Genomic DNA, 20390 nt, shown 5'->3' with positions numbered 1-20390 from the left:
AAATGAGCCTTTTTTTTTATTTGGGTATAATTTTATAGTTTGCTGTGCAAAGGGTCTCAGTTTCACTGGTTGCCGGCTTGTGAAACCGTGTTTTCCACTCTTACGATCACAGTGCAGTCTGTGCTCTGCTTAGTGACTTACCAACCAGGCTTCCACTTGGTGCTTGCGACTGATACTTCTCAGCACTGGTTGGAGGTGGTACTGGCTCATAGATATCTCGATGGCTCTGCACGACCTGTTGCTTTTGCCTCAACGAAGCTGGTTCCTGCTATAACTAGGTACTCTCAGTTAGAAAAGGAAGCTTTTCCCTTGTGCAGAAATTCCGTGGTTTTCTTTATGGTACTGAATTCCATCCGGTCGCCGATCTCGAATCACTGGTTTCCTTATTCAGTCCTTCTGCTTCATTACCAAATAAAGCGGCACACTGCATTCGACGTTGGGCTCTTTTCCTTTCATGCTACAACCATGAGATTTATTTCAGCCCTATGACTGAACATGCAAATGCAGATGCTTTGTCCCGCCTGCCGGCCAATCCAGACCCAGGATTTGATCAGGAGGAATTGCTTTGTTTCCACATTGATGTCACCACAGAGCAGATTTCCTGTAACTAGCACATGGACTGCAAAGGCTGTAGCTTCAAATCCCATTTTGATGAGGGTCATAACATTCGTACAACATGGGTGGCCGAATTCACCACCTTCTCGTGCATCCGACCCCCTCTGTAATTATTACATCTTTTGACACTGATACTCTATTGTGGATCGTGCTCTGCTTTTAGACACAGATCACAAGACCCCTCAGGTAATGATCCCTTCTGCACTTCGTTCAGAGATTCTCCATTTATTACAGCCAGATCACTGGGGTTTATCATTCACAAAAGTGAATGGCCTGTAAATACGGGTTTTGGCTCGGCTTGGACTGTGACGTTACCCACCTAGCTGCCTCCTGTTCAGTGTATGCCATACCAAGCAGACCCCCCCCCCCCCCCCCCCCCACTCACGGGTGTCATCACTGAAGTGGCTCATGCTATTGCATGCATGAGACCTTATACACGAGGATTTTGATGGCCCTTTTCTCAGCGTTTACTGGCTGTTGGTTGTTGATGCACATTATAGCTTTCCCTATGTCGTTCATTGCGTTTTCACCCCACAACTGCCACCATCACAGCGTCGTCCAAAATTTTTTCACTCAAAGGCTGGCCCATGACGTTAGCGTCCGAGATTAGTCGATAATTTTCATCATAAGGGTTTGCATCCACAATCTGATGGTGAGGTGGCCCAGACGGAACACCTAGTCCCAACGTTCAAAACTCAGATGAAAAAGTATGTTGCCAACTCTTCATTTGATGTTGTCTTAGATCAGTTTCTTCCTCATACCATTGCATGCCTTTCGGCAAGAACAGCCCAGTGGAGCTACTCCATGGGCACAAGCTGAAGACACTGCTACACCACCTGCGTAGTCCACTTGGACATCAACCCATGCAGCCTCCCTGGCATCGCCAGTGCTGCTGTATGGTTTGACATGGGAAGGTTGGTGCAGAAAGTGTCCATGTCCAAAGTACTTCAGGCCATACGCTCCCGTTGCAGCATGGCATCGGCATCCTACCCAGAGGTCAGCAGATGAGGACAGATGTCTTTGAATCTCCATAAGAAAGGAGGACTGCAGTGATGCATGCGCATACTTTCAAAAGGTCATGCATGCGGCGTGTGTGTGTGTGTGTGTGTGTGTGTGTGTGTGTGTGTGTGTGTGTGTGTGTGTGTGTGTGTGTGTGTGTGAGAGAGAGAGAGAGAGAGATATGGTTCCTTCTGAATGTTACTTAAATATTGTGTACAAGTTGTTAATGCATCAGTGAAATCTAGTTGTATTCAGTCTACAGGTCATGTTGTACTGTAACTAATTACAACAGCATGTTCTCTGCCTTTTTTCTTGGGAGAATCTTCTGATAAGCTCTCACCAGAGTACACAAGCTAAGGTGCATGATTACTGGATACTACTGGGGGGGGGGGGGGGGTTGGGATTCTGGATGGTTAGGAATGATTTCTCTAGATCAGTGGGTCTCAAACTTTTTTTACACCTTCCCCCCCCCCCCCCCCCTTTCACTTGGAAAAATAGTATCAGCACCCCAGCCTATTGTTATTAATAAAAGTAGTCATATTTTATATTTTCCCTTATTATATTTGCCAAACTGGATTTAAAAGTATTTTACACAGCAGAAACAAAAAATAACATGACTTATTGTAACAAAAATATGGAACAATTTTTTTGTCTTTTAGCATGTTTTCATTTATTCAAGAACATTATTTACAATTCAGGAAACGAGAACTACAAGAGCAATAAAAATTTAAATTAAAAAGTACAGTGTGATCGATGAGCTTACTTTGGAGAACAATGTTCCTCAAGACATGGAGGAACAGCAGAAAGAGCCACTCAAAAGTTCTTTGTTTACATTTAGCTTTGAACGGTAGTTTGACTTCACAGTTAACAAAGCTGAAAATCCAGTCTTGCACAACTATGTTGTTGCAAAAGGAATCAGGATCTTCACTGCTTTATGGCTAAGCGCTGTAAAGTCCTTACTAATACATATTCATAACTCCAACGAAGGCACTTCATTAAATTTACTTTTCAGTAAAGTATCACAAGTGGATTCAATAAGTTGTTCTTGTTGTTCTATATTTATAAATGATGGTCCAGGAGAATTTATGAATGGATTTTTAATCCAATTAAATTTATCAAAATCATTGCTGAAATATTTCTCAAAGTAAACTTCTAATGTTGCAAGATGATGAAGAAAGCAAGCTTTTATAGCCATTTGAAGTATCGGATTATCTGTATCCTCTAACAGCGACACTATTGTAGGGAGCATATCTAGTATGTCACTCTCCATTCCGTTTTGCCACAGCTCCTATTTCTTTATGAACACCTTTACCTTTTCGTTCCAAAATAACAGTTGCCCAATTACTTTGAAGAGAAGTGTTACGAATATTTAGTTTCTCACGCTGTTTTAAATCAAAAATCTCTGTTGTTGGAACAGTCTGCCAAAGAGTGACTCTATCCTTTAAAAAACAGAATAACTCATTCCTCAGTTGAAATATTCTTTTCAATACTTCACCCCTTGAAAGCCATTGAGCATTACTAAAAAAAGAGCAACTAGCGTGTTCATCACCCATCTCCTGATATAGCACTTAAAAAAGCCCCGAATTTATAGATTTTGCCTCAATAATATCAACTGTTTGCAGAACTTCATGAAGGGGTGGAATAAGTTCTTTAGCGGCCGGAGCCTCCTGATGTATCATGCAGTGAATCCATACAGCATCAGCAGCTACAGCTTTAACTTTTGCTTGCAATCCACCAAAAATTCCAGACATTGAGCGAGCTCCACATGTGCATACTCCACTGCATCTATTGCATCAAATACCATTTTGATTGAGAAAAGTATTGAGCATGTCACAAAAGCTTTCAGCTGTAGCTGTTTTCAGTATTGTCTCACAGAAAACAAATTCCTCTTGAATGTTAAATTCATCAACAAAACTAACATAAGCTACCAAATGAGCATCTTTATGAATGAATGTCAGTTGCTTTGTCCACTTGAAGTGTAAAATATTTGTTGCACAATTTGTCAGTTAACTGCTTGAGTAAATCATCAGATATGTCTAAAATTCTTCTATGCACTGTGTCATTAGACAGGAATACTTTTCAACTGCTGAGCAAATGAGTTGCCGAACATTGTTGATCCTACATCAATCGCTGCTGGTAAAATCAGAGTTTCTGGAACTGTGTGTGGTTTCTTGTATTTAGCATTTCTATGAGAAATCTGGCAAGAGGATAAAAGGGCCTTACAACATCACATTCGTCGTTCTAGAAAAGTTCTTCTGGGTAGATGATAAAACATTTAGTTTCCTGACAAATAAATCTCTTGGATTTCCCATTAATTCAGGATGTTTGGTTTCAAGATGTCTCTCTAACTTGTTAGGTTTCATGCTGTCACCAGCTAAAATTGTTAAACTACACACTGCGGACGTTCTTCACCACTGATTGTAGTTTTTGTGAAGCCTAGCTATAAAGAACTCAGTGAAGAATGCTGAAGATTAGATGGGTAGATCGCACAACCAATGAGGAGGTATTGAATAGAATTGGGGAGGAGTTTGTGGCACAACTTGACAAGAAGAAGGGACCGGTTGGTAGGACATGTTCTGAGGCATCAAGGGACCACAGATTTAGCATTGGAGAGCAACGTGGAGGGTAAAAATCGTAGAGGGAGACCAAGAGATGAATACACTAAGCAGATTCAGAAGGATGTAGGTGGCAGTAAGTACTGGGAGATGAAGAAGCTTGCACAGGATAGAGTAGCATGGAGAGCTGCATGAAGCCAGTCTCAGGACTGAAGACCACAGCAACAACAACAACAACAACAACAACAACAATAAATGGTTCTCATTGTGCTTCATCGTTTTCGTCTTCAGAGTATCTCCTTCACTCTGCCAGTTGACAGACCACTGCTGTCTTGATGTTCGTCACTAATGGGGAATTGCTTCATACTGCAGTTAAGTCTTCCTCACAAAGTCTATAATTATAGGACTCCAATTTAGTCATCACTATGAGGATGCGTTGAGATACACGAGTCAAACCTTGCACTGCACGGGATAGTTACAGGAACAGTAATGGTGCAGGTGTCAAAGGATATTCCGCTGACTATCCAAGGAAGCAATGCCACCTAGGAACAAAGTCTACTCAGCTCGTGTGTAGGCTTCATTCCTAGGTGGCATTGAAGGAAGTCACGCAGCTCAACCAATCATTTCAAACAATGCTAAAAATGTGACAGGGATTTCATTGTCGTCAACCACATCTGGCATTAACACTGATGCCAGGAGAAATTCAAAACAGATCAGTGGCATGTCGTTTGTTCGAGAAAAGATAAACCTAATTGTTTGTTAGTAAGAACACATTTTTTCCTCTAACAAAATGCACCCCACTTGAATACCATTCCTTCCCCCCGACCCCCCTCGTTGGGATCACGTCTCACAATTTGAGAACCTGTGCTATAGATGGCCCATGTGCAGGTTGGCATAGGACAACACTACGTGGGTGCCCATTGCCATATCCCAGATTTGTTTCTAGATGATGCCTTAAAAGGAGAAGTAATTATGGGTGATGATGTAGTTCATCACGGTGACCAAGGAGCTTGCAGGTTTGGATTCCGTTGGGGATTGGGAAAGGTAGTGTTCAATAGTGGCTAGGCCGTGGGCATTAGGGATGTTAGTGTAATGGGAAGTAGCATCAGCAGTGATTAGCAGGACACTGTATGGTAAAGAAACAGGAACTGTGAGGAGTTAGTGGAAGAAATGATTGGTATCTTCTATACTGGAGGGTAGGTTGCAGGTGATGGGCTACAGGTGTTTGTCTACGAGCAGAGATAATTTCAGTGGGGGCGGGTTTATACACTTTAGGAAGCATGTAGAAGGCAGGAGTGTGCGTAGTGGTACGGGAAAGGAGATAGATAGGCTCTGGGGAGAGGTGTATAGAAACATAAAGGAAAAGCACCAACACACTATGATAAACACTAGCGCAGCCACTGTAACCGTCGGCAAAGAGATATTTTGCTACACCGGAAGGCGAAAGACAAATGATGGAAACTTTTTTTTTTTGTGACAATTATTAGAAAGACTCTGTCATTAGTTCTCGTGACAAGAAGACGTAGTCTTGTGATTAGTGTGTAGTAATCATTATATTATCTGAATAATATTTTTTATAAAAATATGAAGTATGAGGATTCTTATTAGCGCAAAACCACAAAAGTTTTCTTTTTCCTTCTGCGCATTATGCTAACGTCATGTCACTAGCTGCCTGCATCTGAAGAGGAAGTCCGATTAAGAAGCAATATTATGCACATGGTCAAGAATGAGAACTAATTATACAGGACTCTATGTAAGTTAAAAGTGTATTCCCTTAAAAAATCGATAAGGAATCAAAATGATAAAAGTCAGAAAAATCAATGTTTAATTAATTATACTTTTTTAATATAAATTTGCACAGAGGTCCTAGGATGGGCCTAAGGATTTAAGGAGAGACTATATATCCTGCTGGATTTCTGGAGTGGGGTCACAGTGGAAGAGTTTATAAGTGGATAAATCTGATAGCTGGCAGAAGGACTTGGTGGTTGCATCTGTAGTGACGTGCAATCCCTCTCTAAGTATACCAAGGGTCTCAATGAGGCCTTCACAGACCACAATTACACTCCCAGCCTTGTACAGAAACATATCTTCTGTGCTTTATCTCTCCAACCACCCACCACCTCCTGAAGTCCCACCATCAGCCACACAGGAGCATTCATGACTCCGTACACTCCATGACTGAAGCAACTAAATCACATCCTCCACCAGTGTTTCGACTAACTCTCATCATGCCCTGACATGAGGAATGTTCAGAATGTCCTACCCACTATCCTCCCCACTCCTCCCACAGTGGTACTCCACCACCCACTGAATCCACACAATATCCTTGTCCATCCCTATATATCTCTGCTTCCAACCATTCCCTCATGGCACTTATCCCTGTAATATACCTAGATGCAAGACCTGTTCCATAAATCCTCCATCCCCCCACCAACTCCAATCTGGTCACAACCGTCCCCTTTCCCATCACAGGTAGGGCTACCTGTGAAACTCGACGTGTCAAGCTAAGACAAACTGCATTCTACGTGGGCATTACAACCAACAGGAAGTCCGTCCACCTGAATGGTCACCGACAAACTGGAACAGCTGGATCACCCAGTTGCAGAGCAAGCTGCCCAATACAATGTTCTTCATTTTACTGACTGCTTTACTGCCTGTGCCATCTGAATCCCTCCCACCAACACCAGCTTTTCTGAACTGCACAGGTGTGAACACTCCCTGCAATATATCCTTTGTTCCTGTAACCCTCCTGGCCTCAATCATCCTTAGTTATTGTCCTTCACCCCCCTCCCCTCTTCTCTGTTCCCCCCTCCAGCACTAAATCAACTTCTATTCCACAAGCACGCACACAGTCTTCTTAGGACTTCCCTTTACCGAACCGAACCCCCCCCCCCCCTCCTTCCTGCCGTCCATCCAACCTCCCAACTGCACCTGCTGCCCTACCCTCTCTTCACTTCTTCCCCATATGCTCCCACAAAATAGCATTTCATGCTGTCCCAGCCTTATCCTGCTATCCCTCTCCATCACTGCCTACTCCTTACTTCCACCATCCAAATTGCTTCTCCCATCATGCACAGTTGTTTGCAGTCTGGCATTGGCAGTCAGAGACGGACATCAAGTGCGTGTGAGCTGCGTGTGTGTGTGTGTGTGTGTGTGTGTGTGTGTGTGTGTGTGTGTGTGTGTGTGTGCGCGCGTGATTCTATTTCAGAAGAGGGCCTTCTGGCGAAAAGCTTACCTGTTTAGTAGTCTCTTTGTTGTGTGTACAATTTAACATCTCCACTATATGGTGAATAGCAATCTATGATTTTCGTAATAAGTCGTTATTCCAGCCTGGACTTTCCATTGTTTAAACGAAATGTTACATTACCTAACTGCATGGTGGCTACATTTATTTTTAGCAACTCAATTTTTGATACCAGTATATATATATGCATTCACTCAGAACCATAACCCTGCACATATTGGACATTAGTCAGAGAGATATGTGGAAGATCTGTAAATACCTGGTCACAATTTGCATGAAGTGAATGAGCATGATAAGAGACTTCATCAACCATACTTTTCAACTTCTTTTTCAGATGTACTGTCAAGGTTTCTCAAGTAGAGGAAACAGCGAAGTACTGCACTTAGTTAACAAATATTCGATGGGAAAAAAAGACCTTTTTTTTAGAATTAATTTACTGATAATCCCAATTTTTTTTCCTTTTCTCTACCATTCATTTTTGTAATGTATAAATAGCTTTGGTACTTACAGGCAAGGGACACATTCGTCCATTCACCTTCACAGAAAGTCCTGGAGGGAAGAAGTCATCCTGTTCACAAGAGGTTTCTAACAAACAGAACCTCATCTGAACCTGAAACAATGGAGGCACTGAAGTTTTGAAAGACACGAAAATAGTGAAGTTATTTAACTGACGAAACAGCTAATGATAAATACCTGAATAACATAGTCGACTTTTGTGTTGGGGCGAACATCTCTGTAAGTTGCTACATCAGTAGCTTGTTGTGGTGTGAGATGGAAAACGTAATTATTTTCCTGTAACCTTTGTGAACCTTGAGGAACTAGAAAAAAAAAATTTCAATGTAATAAACGTAAATGAACAGAAAATGTAACTGAAGCATTGCCAAACACTGCTTCTGTTCACAACATAATTCATAATCCATTATGCTGGGAAACCCAGCACATACTCTTGTACCAAGATCATCTTGACAGCCACTAAATTGAATGTCTTTGATCAATCACACTGTTTCACTGATTTTTTTCTTTTGATACAACTTTGAAAACTGAACATACAGAAATTTTAGTCATACACAGTCTTATTTCTATTGGCAATACAGTGACAGAAGAAAACTAGAATTTTATCTAATTATCACAACACAAGTATTTCAAATATCAACCAACCTCTTGCAAAACCTGTAAGCTTCTGCAGCAGTCAGTTGTAACAGTGAAATGCCAGCTAACTATAAAAGGATTTCAAATAAAACTCTGAATTTCTATATTAACCAGACATTTAAACTACCAAAAATAGCCTACAGCTTGAGGAAATATTTCTTCTGGCATTTTCTTCAGGTTCTGCAACAATGATCTGCAGGGTGTAATGTCTAACATATGAAGGAAACCTAACTGGGCACCTAGAACTGGTACGAGGTAAAATAGATTTGATGTACAGCTGAATGCTAGCACGGCCGGGGCTCCAGACAGGCTGCCGCAGCTGCTCCAGCTGAGCCAACAAATGTACAGAGGTGGATTAATCCCAGTATGGGGAATTTTGGCAATGACAATCTCCTCTCCCCTCAGGAAATGCGACTGCCAGCAATCTTAATAATTGCTATGTTACAGCTCTCTGAACTATGACAGGAAATCAGTTACATATTAATGCAAATCTGAATACATCTGCAATCTCAGAAAAATGAGGTGTATCTAACATCTTTCCTCAATCAACACCCACTGATTCAAGCCTGACATCCTTCTTGCTCACCCTGATCAACTTTATACTGACTTACAACTACTACACCTTTGAGGTGCGGCCATACAAACGTATCAGGGGTACCGCCATAGGAACCACAGTGGCTCCTTCCTATGCCAACCTTTTCACCTTTTCATGGGTCACTTGGAGAGAGCTTTTGTGGGATCCATAAGCCTTCAGTCTCTAGTGTGGTTTAGATATATTGATGACATCTTTGCCATATGGACTCGTGGTGAGGCTGTCCTGTTAAAATTCCTGGAATCTCTATATACTACCTTCTCCAATTACATTTCTCATGGTCCTATTCTGAATCCCATGCCACTTTATTTGGTGTTGATCTCATCGTCACCAAAGGCCAAATACACACTTCCGGCCACAACAAACCTACTAACAAACAACAGTACGTACATTTTGACAGTTGCCATCCTTTTCCATGTCAAATGGTCGCTTCCATATAGCCTTGGCATTCGAGGAAAATGTATTTGTTCGGATGCAGACTCTTTACAGCAATACACCACCACTCTCACTTCAGCCTGGGCGTAATTATTCCAACGGCCCAGTTTTGGTACTGAATTTTGCAGTTCACCTCTAACTTATTCATTATGAACCACATATTATATTACAAAGTAAAAGATGTATAATAATAACTATGTCCCTGAAGACACTGTTCCAAGATTTTCCATTATCAGCTTGACACAGTATTATGACTACACTCTTCTTTAGAACATATGGCCATCATCATCATCATCATCATTTAAGACTGATTATGCCTTTCAGCGTTCAGTCTGGAGCATAGTGCCCCTTATAAAATTCCTCCATGATCCCCTATTCAGTGCTAACATTAGTGCCTCTTCTGATGTTAAGCCTATTACTTGAAAATCATTCTTAACCGAATCCAGGTACCTTCTCCTTGGTCTATCCCGACTCCTCCTACCCTCTACTGCTGAACCCATGGGTCTCTTGGGTAACCTTGCTTCTCCCATGCGTGCAACATGACCCCACCATCTAAGCCTGTTCACCCTGACTGCTACATCTATAGAGTTCATTCCCAGTTATTCTTTGATTTATTCATTGTGCACACCCTCCTGCCTACCCTTTTTTTTTGTCTACGCTTCACAACTCACATTAGATTATGACATAGGACTGTACAGAGTTAAAGTAGCTAGCAATCTCCCAACACCAGATCAAATGAATTTCGTTACTTCGGTTACCTCTTTGTGGTAAACAGTTCAAAATGAATTTTATTTTTATTATGTACCACTTGCCATAGAGTCAGCTCCATGGATTTCTCAGTTACAGAATTATAAGCAGCTGTCTTTTTATCCCTATTATGTATTCCCTGCTTTTAACTCTCCACAAACATATATGATTCTATATACTTTGATAAATTCGGCCATCTCCTTCTAGAAAACTGACTTGTCTCTGCCATTTTACAATTCACTCTGCACACACAGATGAGAAACACATGAGTGAACAAACAGCTGACTCAAACACGTTTCTGTCCACATGCTGCAACTTGTCTCAACAGATATTATTTAACCCACAGATTTGAGCAATTTCACTACAACCTGTAAAGTTTCGAGAATTTCTGTGTAAATTCTAGAACTACTCAGCCTTCTACCATCTCAAACACACAATATTCAAGATAAGAGTGTGGGATAGTAAAATCCTACCTAAAGCATGTCACATTTGTGTGTGCAGGTAGAAAATCAGTCACGGGAAGAAAGTAGACGCGGCAGTCGAAATGGCACTAACAAGTACCTGTCGGGAAATCCATAGATGGTTTGTGAGTGTGTACGGAAGACCCATGGAATCAATATGCAGCTTTGTACTTATTGTGTCACTGACTATTGTTGTGTGAAACTAGAACAGCTGAAAAAGTTCTCATATAGACTCTTGACTCAGCCTTGTTAGAGGCAGGACTTTTTTCAATCTCCTTTTCTGGAAGTCATGGTGTCTAAGCATACTTACTTTCGAATGTAAATCAATTTGTTTCTAACATACGACTGTACGAGAGACTTAATGAAGTTACATATTACGTTGTAAGTGAGAATTTTTATTGTGCTTGAAAGTCAAATACATCGTTGATTTATGAAATGCAAAGTTTGTATGGCTACTTATTTCACTAGTAGAAAGAGGTTTGAACGTTTCTGTACCTAGCATAATTCAATGGAGAAGTCAAGAGAGTTTCCACAGCTGGGTATCCAGTAAAAAAGAGTGGCTGCAAACCCCAAGTAAGTCATCTCGTAAAGAAGTGGAATGTGGTTTGGGGAAATAAATCAGTATTACACAGACTCAAACTCGCACTTTAGGTCGTCAAAAAGTTAGAACGTCATGATCTGTATGACAGGACCGAAAAAACACATATTTTCAGTCAAAAACAAGAAAATAAGCTTTTCTGTGTTGCCATAGCAACCAAACATATACGACAAGGGATTTATCCTGAAACATTGGAATATGTTCAGGTATCTCATGGAGTAAAATTTGAATGAAAAATGGTGAAGACATGTAAAATTCACAACGATAAAACAGCAAAGAAGATTTTGATATATTTATCTAAGTAGAAATATGCCTAGAATGCTCCAACCAAGAAGATCCAGTGCGGGAAGTGTACAGCTCTCACACATGTTGCGGGGACACAGACGCAGGAACCAATGTACAACCGACACTGCCGGCACTAGCTGCTGTTCACCTATGTTGACCTGCCTCCACATTCGCTCACCTATGCTATGAGAATTCTACGCCGGATGAGCGTGAAACAAAACTTCATAACTTCAGTACGAAGTGGAACAAAATACTGTTGAGTGAATTTTATTTATGTTGTTGTCATATTTAAAGGCTTACAAGAGCTAAAGCATACAAGAGTATGGAAAATATACAACAGGTTGGGGAAATTCAAGACCCTGCTATGGCCATGAAAATTAGCAAAGAAGTGCCTGACTGGGCTGAATTGGTAAATTTAGTTAAAGCACAAAGTGCGACTAAGTAAACAACTAAGCTTAGTAAATTCTCAATTAAATACCCAGAGTGAAGCTTTACATGCTCAGAGGGAAACTTTAAATATTCAAATGACAAATTTAGGTTTGTTTAGTGCCAAGATCAACTCTCGAAGTGAAGAATTTAGCAATCTGCGGGAAGGCATTAGCGCTTTGAAGACTGAGTTCAATGCTGTATGTACTAAAGTAGAGAATTTAAAAGCAGATCTAAAGAATGAGTTGACAAACTCTTTGACTACTCACATAAATCATATGTTTGCTACCTAAGTCAGAAACAGAATGACATCTTTCAAAATCTTTCAAAAAGGTAGGAACTTAAAATTGAGATCAAATAGTATAGAATCTGAACTTATTGAAAAGTTAGGATCCTTTGAAAAAGTGTACAGTATTAAGTATAATAATATAAGGGTTACATACTTTACAAGAGAATGTGGATAAGCAGAATGAGTTAATGCCAGTCATTCAATCGCGAATTACAGGTGTCAATACAAGGATAGATAATGTAGAAAGAAATTTCAAAGAGAAAATAGCTGACTCTGATATTATAAAAGTAATTAGTTTGGAGGAACCATTTTGTGGAAATTATAGACTGAAAAGTTATCAAGAGAATAACGTCCTGGAATGTATTGTCTATTCCTTCTTCTGAACTCAATGATACCAGGAAGGGTATGGGCAACCTGTGGAAAGAGATTAAGCTTATCCGAGATAAAGTAGAAAAAAGGGTATCTTCGCCTAACGTTGTATTAAGTAGTGAAGCTGTGGCTGATTTACTATGGGGAGCTAATTCTGGGTTATCTAGACAATTCCCTAAATTTAAGCCGTACGGAAACGTACATTCGACCCATTTCTTAAATAGATTTAACCAAGCATTACCAAAAAAATTGGGAAGATTCTAAGAAGATCGAATTTGCTGTGGGGTACCTTCTAGGGGAAGCCCTAGAATGGAGTACAGTAAATACTGAGAATTTTTCCTCTTGGGAGAAATCAAGGTGGACAAGGAAAAAAAATTCCCCAAATTTTTCCTGGTTAAAAATACACTTCCTCCCGGGTAAAAACACACTTTTTCCGTGTTAACTTATTCCTCAGCACTGTAAAACTCATCAATCCTTTGAATGTTTATGGTTTTATATACGGACGTAGAATTTCCCGGCACTTTAGAATACGAAACTCAGGATGGGACACGATTTTTTAAGACCTTTGATGTGCAGCAACATGTACGTTACGTATTTTCGTATTACAAAGGTGTAAATTCAAATTCTATCAAATAATGCACTTTCCAAAGCATTGAAATCTACATTATGATGCACTTTTGTAGACCAGTCATGGCTTGTCATGTGATTTCACCAGCTGATGACAGCATAGGACATGTGATATAGTCAGCCAATAGCAATATCACTCTTAAGTAGTGCCAACACACAAATAAGAAAAGTTAATGGTTTAAATTAATATACATAGCATTCACACATAATATTGGTCTCTAAGATTAATAAGCTGGAAGAGAAGTTAAGCTTCCACATATAATGTTGATCTTTTTTGCGCATGATACACTTTAAGATACATCACACACATGTCCCAGAAAATTTTTAATTATGATGTAAATGTCTTATCTTCTGGGCTCGAATTTCTTCTAAACAGCCGTCATCAAAGAGTTGATTTTTAAAACAGAGACAAACGCTTTGTTATTTAAGAAAATCATTGTACATTCTCGCACATAGTTCATATTGCATAAAAGGAAATTTGCTTTGAATGTAACACTTTTGAAACCAATATTCGCAATATTTTCCCGTGACCTGTTAGAAATAGGTTTGTTTCAGTGGTTGCAACAGAGCGCCAGATAATAGGTGTCACCGCGCTTGCGCAGCTACGATGTCGCAAAAAGCCCATATACATGTTTGTACGTGTAAAACATTAAATGATCTTACATTATGTTATAAAAGAAACAAGACATCAGAGGATACCTCAAGAGCGCCGGAATTTCGTGAACCATACTAAAATGCCTAATTTGGCTTAAAATGCACACTCATACATAAATTTTTTTGGAGTACCGGTACTGTATTGTCTCGTGTTTGGTTCTTTATTATGGCATAATGCCATACATGCACTTGAAATGCAGTGAACAATTGAAACTAGCCAATAGTGTGGAATTAAACAACTCGTTTCAAATAAATTGATTGCCTCAGCAGAAAAGATTAATGAAAGCCAAATCTCTTTAGCAAACTGGCAAAAATAACTTCATTGTTCTGCAAGGCGATTAAGCTTGACTGTCAAAGGTGGAAATAATATCTGAAAATAGTAACATATTTTGGCCTTCCGTAATTATGCAAACGTATTTTAATTCATTTGATAGGTCCCAGTCACAAAAATTCATTTTGTTATCATTTAACATGAGAGCAAAAAATGAAGAGGAAACAACAAAATCACTTAACGTAAACACAGGTCACATGGAGCTGATCCACCTCCCCACAACAACTCGGACTGCTCTGTGCATCAGCCCCAGATTTACTATTATTTCCCAACGGGGGTAATATTAAGCAGTGGTGCCCAGCCAAACTTCTGAACTTAAACAGTTGTCACATCACCCTCGTCGGAGGCAGTTTGTTGATATGAAGCATTGCAGTCTTCTAAAGCCTTTGACACAGTTTGCTGTTGGCAGACGCTTGTATGATCACTGTTTTGTTGTGGTATATGGCGCATTTCCTTCACAACTCCAGTTTTATTTTCATTCTTTTTTCCTCTCGTTCATGTTTTGTTGCTGCAGTATTATTCTGCAGTAGTGGGATACAGTAATATCCTTTGTTAGAGAATTGGTTCTTACCAGTCAAAATCACAAAAATTTAACTGAAAACTAAAACAATGAAAATTTCCCAGAATTCTAAACAATTCCTGGGTTTTTCCCAGTTTTCTCTCAGATGAAAAAATTCCCAGGTTTTTGCCAGATCTCCCGGTTGTCCCAGGTCGTATACACCCTGGAAATACTGGTCTGGCTGTGCTCAAGAAAAGTTGATATCAGATATATGGGACCTAAAATATTCCAACAATACTTGGGGTACTATGAGGAAATATTTCGATTGGCATTTAACACAAGCGAAGTACTTAACATAAGCCAATGAAAGAAGAGGGATTGGTTCGTATTTTAATTAGATGATTGCCCATCTATGCAAGAAAAGACATCTTAAGTAGTGGTTGCAAAACGGTAGAAGAGTAGTTGTCTTTTGTTGATGCACTTGATGCAATAAATAAGGACGGCAACGAAACTTTACACCAAAGTGAAAGTTTGAACTATAAAAAGAATAGAGGGAATAATTTTAAAACGCATGAGGCAAACTCAGCAAAAGTACAGCAGTACAATAAGAAAAGTTGTAACGGTAATTATCAAAAGAAGTATCCACATTTAAATATAGATCCAGTAACTTCTAAAAAATTTGTACCAAGTAACCAAAAAAAAAACAAAATAGGAATGTAGTACCTTATTACGGTAACCAACCTGTAATTAGTAGTAATGAGGAAAACTTTGTTCGACTTGGATCCAGGGCTGGGGCCCAGGTCATGGAAATAGATTAGGAGGCCATATTCCATATAAGTGCGTTAACTTTATGCACAAAATACCCACAAAGGAATGGTTGTCGCTTGAAGAACCAAGTTTAGCTACTAATAACCCACAACCTATAATAGCAGGGACAGTGGAAAATTCCGAGGTTAACATATTTATAGATTCGAGAAGTAAGGCATCACTCACCTCAAACGCAATTTTTAACTCTATACTGAATAAACAACACTTATCGTTATTGCCAGTGACTGGAGTATACACAATCGGGATAACGGGAACAAAAAGTAAACTTGTAAAATACGAAACTCAGGTGAACTGCAGTATTGGAAATATGTTATTTCGTCAAACGCTGTTAATTGTAGAGAATATTAATAGAGACGTACTGTTTGGTTTAGATTGGTTGTTAGATTTTAAAGTCATCTTAAACTTTGATGTACATCTTCTTTGTTTTGGTAAAGGGAACAGTAGATGCTGGACACCGTTTGTGAGAAATAGTCACTCTGAGGAACAAACAACGCAGTGCCAGTGTCTGCGATTAACAGCTACAGCACAATTATCACCAAAAATCGATAATGTTGATCAAGGAACACATTGAACTGATATGCAAGACAAAATTAATGAATCCCTAATGTTAACCGATCAACAAAGAGGAGATTTGTATAAAATTTTAATGGAGTATGAAGTGGTATTTTCTGATTGTTCAGGTAATATCGGCAACTATATTTGTAAATTTAAAATCAAAGATGACACTCCATTCTTTTGCAAACTGTATCCAATACCAGTGAGTTTGAAGGGAGCAGTTTGGAAGGAGATTAACAAAATGATTGATAATAATATTATAGAACAAAGTTCCATTGTAATGAATAATCCTCTGGTAGTGGTGATGAAAACTACAGGTGGGGTATGATTAGTATTGGACGCTCTTACATTGAATCGATATACAGAAAAGGAGAGCGACCGGCCGATTAACATCAACGAATTGTTATTCAAATTTGAAAAGACACGATGGATTTGACCACGGGATTTTGGCAGATACAATTACATCCAGAATCCAAAAAGTATACAGCCTTTCTGTTTGATGGAAAATCATATCATTTCAACGTATTAGCATTTGGATTTAATATCTCTGTGTCAGTATTTATACGTGTGTTAGATAAAGCACTAGGGAGAGATTTATTGAAGGATTTGATAATACACGAAGACGATATCCTAATAATATCACCAACTTGGGAGGAACATTGTCGAACTTTGTGCAAGACACTGAAAAAATTTGAAGAAAAAGGTATTACGGTGAAGCTGTCCAAATATTTTTTTTGTATGGCAAGAACTTAAGTTCTTAGGGCATATCGTAGGGGTAGAGGGAAAGCTATCAAAGAATGTCCGCAGCCCATAAATGTAAGAAAATTAAAAGGATTTATAGGTATGGCCGGATACTATCAACGGAACGAACAAGGGCAGGAGTTAAAAGATGCGAGAATTTTACATTTATTAAAAAAGGGAGTACTGTGGACTTGGGCTCAAGGTGCAAATGATGAATCTGAAATGTTAAAGGAGCGCTTGTTGAGTCACCCATATTACATCATCCAGTTATGGATGAACAGATTAAAATTTCGACAGATGCATCTGATTACAGAATTGCTGCTGAATTTTTCCAAGGAGAACCATAGCTTTAACTAGCCATAGCCTAAATAAGCACAAACTAAATTACACATCTACCGAAAAAGAACTATTGGCGATTGTGTGGAGTATTCAGAAGTTTCAAACACTAATATGGGGATCAGAAATCCATATCTATAAAGATCATCAAGCTTTATCCTTCCTGATGAGTAATCGGTTACTACACACTAGGTTGATTCCTTGGATGCTTCTCCTACAGGAATACAATATCAGGGTACGATACATAAAAGGTTCTGAAAATATAGTACATGATACATTATTGAGGCTACCCATAGTAATGGAAGACTTGAAACATATGGAAGGGCCCGGCATTCTTTTTTCCATTAATTTTATGTCAGCAGAATATCCGAACATCGAGGTAAAAGAGAGGGTTCAAAAAATAACAGAGAACATCCCTCATGATTCTTATTTCACAAAAGTATTTTCTACGTGTTTCCAGAACTTGTTGCTGCTGTTGTGGTCTTCAGTCCTGAGACTGGTTTGATGCAGCTCTCCATGCTACTCTATCCTGTGCAAGCCTCTTCACCTCCCAGTACCTACTACAACGTACATCTTTCTGAATCTGCTTAATGTATTCACCTCTTGGTCTCCCTCTACGATTTTTACCCTCCAATACAAAATTGGTCATCCCTTGATGTCTCAGAACATGTCCTCCAAACCGATCCCATCTTCTAGTCACGTTGTGCCACAAACTTCTCTTCTCCCCAATCCTATTCAATGCTTCCTCATTAGTTATGTGATCTACCCAACTAATCTTCAGCATTCTTCTGTAGCACCACATTTCAAAAGCTTCTATTCTCTTCTTGTCGAAACTATTTATCATCCATGTTTCACTTCCATACATGGCTACACTCCATACAAATACTTTCAGAAACCACTTCCTGCCACTTAAATCTATACTTGATGTCAACAAATTTCTCTTCTTCAGAAATGCTTTCCTTGCCATTGCCAGTCTACATTTTATATCCTCTCTACTTCGACCACCATCAGTTATTTTGCACCCCAAATAGCAAAACTCCTTTACTACCTTAAATGTCTCATTTCCTAATCTAATTCCCTCAGCATCACCCAAATTAATTCGACTACATTCCATTATCCTTGTTTTGCTTTTGTTGATGTTCATCTTATACCCTCCTTTCAAGACACTGTCCATTCCGTTCAACTGCTCTTTCATGTCCTTTGCTGTCTCTGACAGAATTACAAGGTCATTGGCAAACCTCAAAGTTTTTATTTCTTCTCCATGGATTTTAATACCTACTCCAAATTTTTCTTTTCTTTCCCTTACTGATTGGTCAATATACAGATTGAATAACATCGGGGATAGGCTACCACCCTGTCTCACTGCCTTTCCAACCACTTCTCCCCTTTCATTCCCCTCGACTCTTCCAACTGCCATCTGGTTTCTGTATAAATTGTAAATAGCCTTTCGCTCCCTGTATTTTACCCCTGCCACCTTCAGAATTTGAAAGAGATTATTCCAGTCAACATTGTCAAAAGCTTTCTCTATGTCTACAAATGCTAGAAACGTAGGTTTTCCCTTCCTTAATCTAGCTTGTAAGACAAGTCATAAGGTCAGTATTGCCTCACGTGTTCCAACATTTCTACGGAATCCAAACTGATCTTCCCCGAGGTCGGCTTCTACTAGTTTTTCCATTCTTCTGTAAAGAATTCACGTTAGTATTTTGCAGCTGTGACTTATTAAACTGATAGTTCAGTAATTTTCACATCTGTCAACAACTGCTTTCTTTGGGATTGGAATTATTGTATTCTTCTGAAGTCTGAGGGTATTTCGTCTGTTTCATACATCTTGCTCACCAGATGGTAGAGTTTTGACAGGACTGGCTCTCCCAAGGCTGTCAGTAGTTCCAATGGAATGTTGTCTACTCCCGGGGCCTTGTTTCGACTCAGGTCTTTCAGTGCTCTGTCAAACTCTACACGCAGTATCTTATCTCCCATTTCATATTCATCTACCACCTCTTCCATTTCCATAATATTGTCCTCAAGTACATCGCCCCTGTATAGACCCTCTATATACTCCTTCCACCTTTCTGCTTTCCCTTCTTTGCTTAGAACTAGGTTTCCATCTGAGCTCCTGATATTCATGCAAGTGGTTCTCTTTTCTCCAAAGGTCTCTTTAATTTTCCTGTAGGCAGTATCTATCTTATCCCTAGTGAGATAAGCCTCTACATCCTTACATTTGTCCTCCAACCATCGCTGCTTAGCCATTTTGCACTTGCTGTCGATCTCATTTTTGAGACGTTTGTATTCCTTTTTGACTGCTTCATTTACTGCATTTTTATATATTCTCCTTTCATCAATTAAATTCAATATATCTTCTGTTACCCAAGGATTTCTACTAACCCTCGTCTTTTTACTTACTTGATCCTCTGCTGCCTTCACTATTTCATCCCTCAGAGCTACCCATTCTTCTTCTACTGTATTTCTTTCCCCCATTCCTGTCAATTGTTCCCTTATGCTCTCCCTGAAACTTTGCCTCCTAATCAATTGGGAAAATGGAAAATTGTAAATCATAACTTGTTTTGGAGAGACAGTGTAACATCACAGCATTGGCATTTTTGTATTCCGAAGGTAATGGAAGACGAACTTGTATGGTATGTAGGGTATGTTCGCACAGGGTTTGGCCACTTCTGAATCAAAAACTACATATCTCATATGAATAAATTTTATTATTGCAGGAAACTAGGGCATAAAAATATCATCTTTAATTGGAACCTATGAAACTTGACAGAAAGTAAAAAGATAGTAATACTCACGTGAAATACAGAATGTATCCTATTATCCGGAAGTCATTACACAACCTTACAGCAGCCGATTTCTTCGGACCAATTCAACAAGCAAAGGGAGGAGAATCATATATTTTGGTTATCATAGAATGTTGGTCAAAATATGTTAAACTATATCCTATTAAGAGAGCAAATACACCGACAGTTATACACTGTTTACAACAATATTTTCTGGAAGTAGGTAAACCAAAAGGGTTTCTTATAGGTAATGGAGCACAATCTGTGAGTAA

The 20390-nt window shown here is 39.4% G+C and overlaps 1 protein-coding gene across 3 annotated transcripts in view; it reads right to left on the bottom strand.

Annotated features, from left to right (window-relative positions):
• LOC126273465 (E3 SUMO-protein ligase PIAS3) overlaps positions 1-20390 on the bottom strand; it is a 231086-nt gene that overhangs the window by 104926 nt on the left and 105770 nt on the right. For all 3 annotated transcript variants that reach the window (XM_049977025.1, XM_049977027.1, XM_049977026.1), the window contains 2 exons: positions 8107-8231; positions 7922-8023 (listed from right to left, as the gene is read on the bottom strand). In XM_049977025.1, coding sequence (XP_049832982.1) covers positions 7922-8023; positions 8107-8231 — 227 coding nt within the window. The remainder of the gene's footprint in view (positions 1-7921; positions 8024-8106; positions 8232-20390) is intronic.

Source organism: Schistocerca gregaria, chromosome 5 (assembly GCF_023897955.1).
Source record: "Schistocerca gregaria isolate iqSchGreg1 chromosome 5, iqSchGreg1.2, whole genome shotgun sequence".
Classification (NCBI taxonomy): Eukaryota; Metazoa; Arthropoda; class Insecta; order Orthoptera; family Acrididae; genus Schistocerca; species Schistocerca gregaria.
This window is presented reverse-complemented; position numbering and strand designations above follow the sequence as displayed.